The sequence below is a fragment of the Galleria mellonella genome, unplaced genomic scaffold (genome assembly GCF_026898425.1).
Source record: "Galleria mellonella isolate WM207_F2 unplaced genomic scaffold, CSIRO_AGI_GalMel_v1 utg36, whole genome shotgun sequence".
NCBI lineage: Eukaryota > Metazoa > Arthropoda > Insecta > Lepidoptera > Pyralidae > Galleria > Galleria mellonella.
Window position 1 is genome coordinate 9,096,081 of NW_026442086.1, and position 1,940 is coordinate 9,098,020.

The 1,940-nt window shown below is 44.7% G+C and overlaps 1 protein-coding gene across 1 annotated transcript; it reads left to right on the top strand.

Moving 5' to 3' along the window:
• The first annotated feature begins 221 nt into the window (after positions 1–221).
• LOC113512024 (ecdysone oxidase-like) lies at positions 222–1,739 on the top strand. Its single transcript, XM_026895817.2, has one exon. The coding sequence runs from the start codon at positions 222–224 to the stop codon at positions 1,737–1,739; it is 1,518 nt and encodes a 505-aa protein (XP_026751618.2).
• The last annotated feature ends 201 nt before the right edge of the window (positions 1,740–1,940 follow it).

Below are 1,940 nucleotides of genomic sequence, written 5' to 3' on the forward strand. Positions count from 1 at the left end.
CCTTTCGGTTATTCCGACTTTACTTTCGGTTCAGAATAATAGTCTGAATTCACTATTTCAGTTTTTGCTGACCTGTCCCTTACTATTATATTAATTATTTTCGCACGCCCGAAAGCACGCACGCACGCACGCACGCACGCTCACAGAAGCTAGTAGATATACCAAATAATTACTATTTATTACAGGTACCAGCTTCATTTGTGACGCCAGCGAACCCGGCCATGAACTATCGATATGAAACAATTTCTAACAATGTGTCGTGTCTGTTGTCACGGAACAGAGCATGCCAAACCCGCCGCGGCAAGGGTCTCGGCGGTAGCACCAGCATCAACTTTATGATGTACATCCGCGGTAATCGACGCGACTTCGATGAGCTGAACATCACGGGCTGGTCCTGGAAACATATGGAGCCTTATTTTTTACGTTACGAAGGCTTGCAAGATTTGGATCTTCTGCCCCCATCTTCCAAACCATATCATAATACCACAGGTACTATGAAGATAGGATTCTTCGAAGACTCTAAAAATCCGTGGCATTCGAGAATCATTGATGGGTACGAAGCTCTCAATATCCCTCGTAATCCTGATGTTAACGGGGTATCTCAAGTTGGAGCTTCTCGAATTATTGGATATACATATAAAAATAAGCGCATGAGTACTGCACGAGGATATCTCGGAAGAGATGATGTAAAGAGGAAACTAAAAGTGGCCAAGTACACCAGGTGCACAGGAGTTATCATAGACGATGACAATGTGGCTCGTGGCATTACAGTCGTTCATGGATCTTCTAATGCTACATTACGACTATATGCGTCGCAAGAAGTTATATTGAGCGCGGGGGCTCTCGTCACTCCACAACTACTTATGTTGTCGGGCATTGGTCCTGCTAATCATTTAAATGAAATGGGTATTCCAGTTCGCGTAGATCTGCCAGTAGGCAACTATATGAAAGATCAATCGATGGTGTCAATTTTTATCAAAGTGGCGTTAAATAGCTCTGAATCGGGTATGTTGGTATCTCCAAGTGGTTCCATCGGCATCACTGATATAGCTACTTTTGTAAACACATTGTGTTATGATTTTGTTAATCGACAACTTACGAGAAACAGTACGGAGTGTGAGTTGCCAACAACACAGTTCTATCATTTGTATACAGGTAGTGGTACGCCTATAGTCAAAGGAGTCATCTTCAGATATCTGGGATTGGGTGACTCTATAGTTAATCAATTAACTGAGGTTATTAAAAATTATTCTCTTATAACGATGGCGACAGTACCATTGCAGCCGAAGTCTAGCGGAACGATTCGTTTGGCAAGCGTGGATCCGCTTCAAGCACCTGCCATTTTCCCTAATTATCTGTCTGATGATCGTGACTTGGATGAGATGGTGCGCGGCATTCGGATTATTGAGCAGTTGATAGAGACGCCGGTGTTCAAGGCTGCGGGCGCGTCGCTGGTGCGATTGGAACTGAAGGACTGCCTTAGCGGCGGCCAGCAGCAGGATTCAGACGAGTACTGGCGCTGTTACGCGCGCCATTTGACAGCCACCACATACAACACAGTGGGCACGAGCGCGCTGGGCCGCGTGCTGGACGCACGGCTGCGCGTGCGCGGGGTGGCGCGACTGCGCGTGGCCGATGCGAGCGCACTGCCGCGGCTGCCGCGCGGCATCGTCGCCGCCGCTGTCATCGCGTTTGGCGAGAGGCTCGCAGACTTCCTTCTAGAGGATAATATTAACTGATACTGGTCACATAACCCGTTGAAATGATAAAAAAATATATTATTTATTTATTTTATTTATTTATTTCGAATTAGGCACACCAACAGTATACATATTATACACAACTTAAATAACATTTTTGTGTAGCATGCTGATATGCACACCTATAGATAATACGTAACAAACAAATATTTATATTCTTATAATAAAAAAAAAAACAAA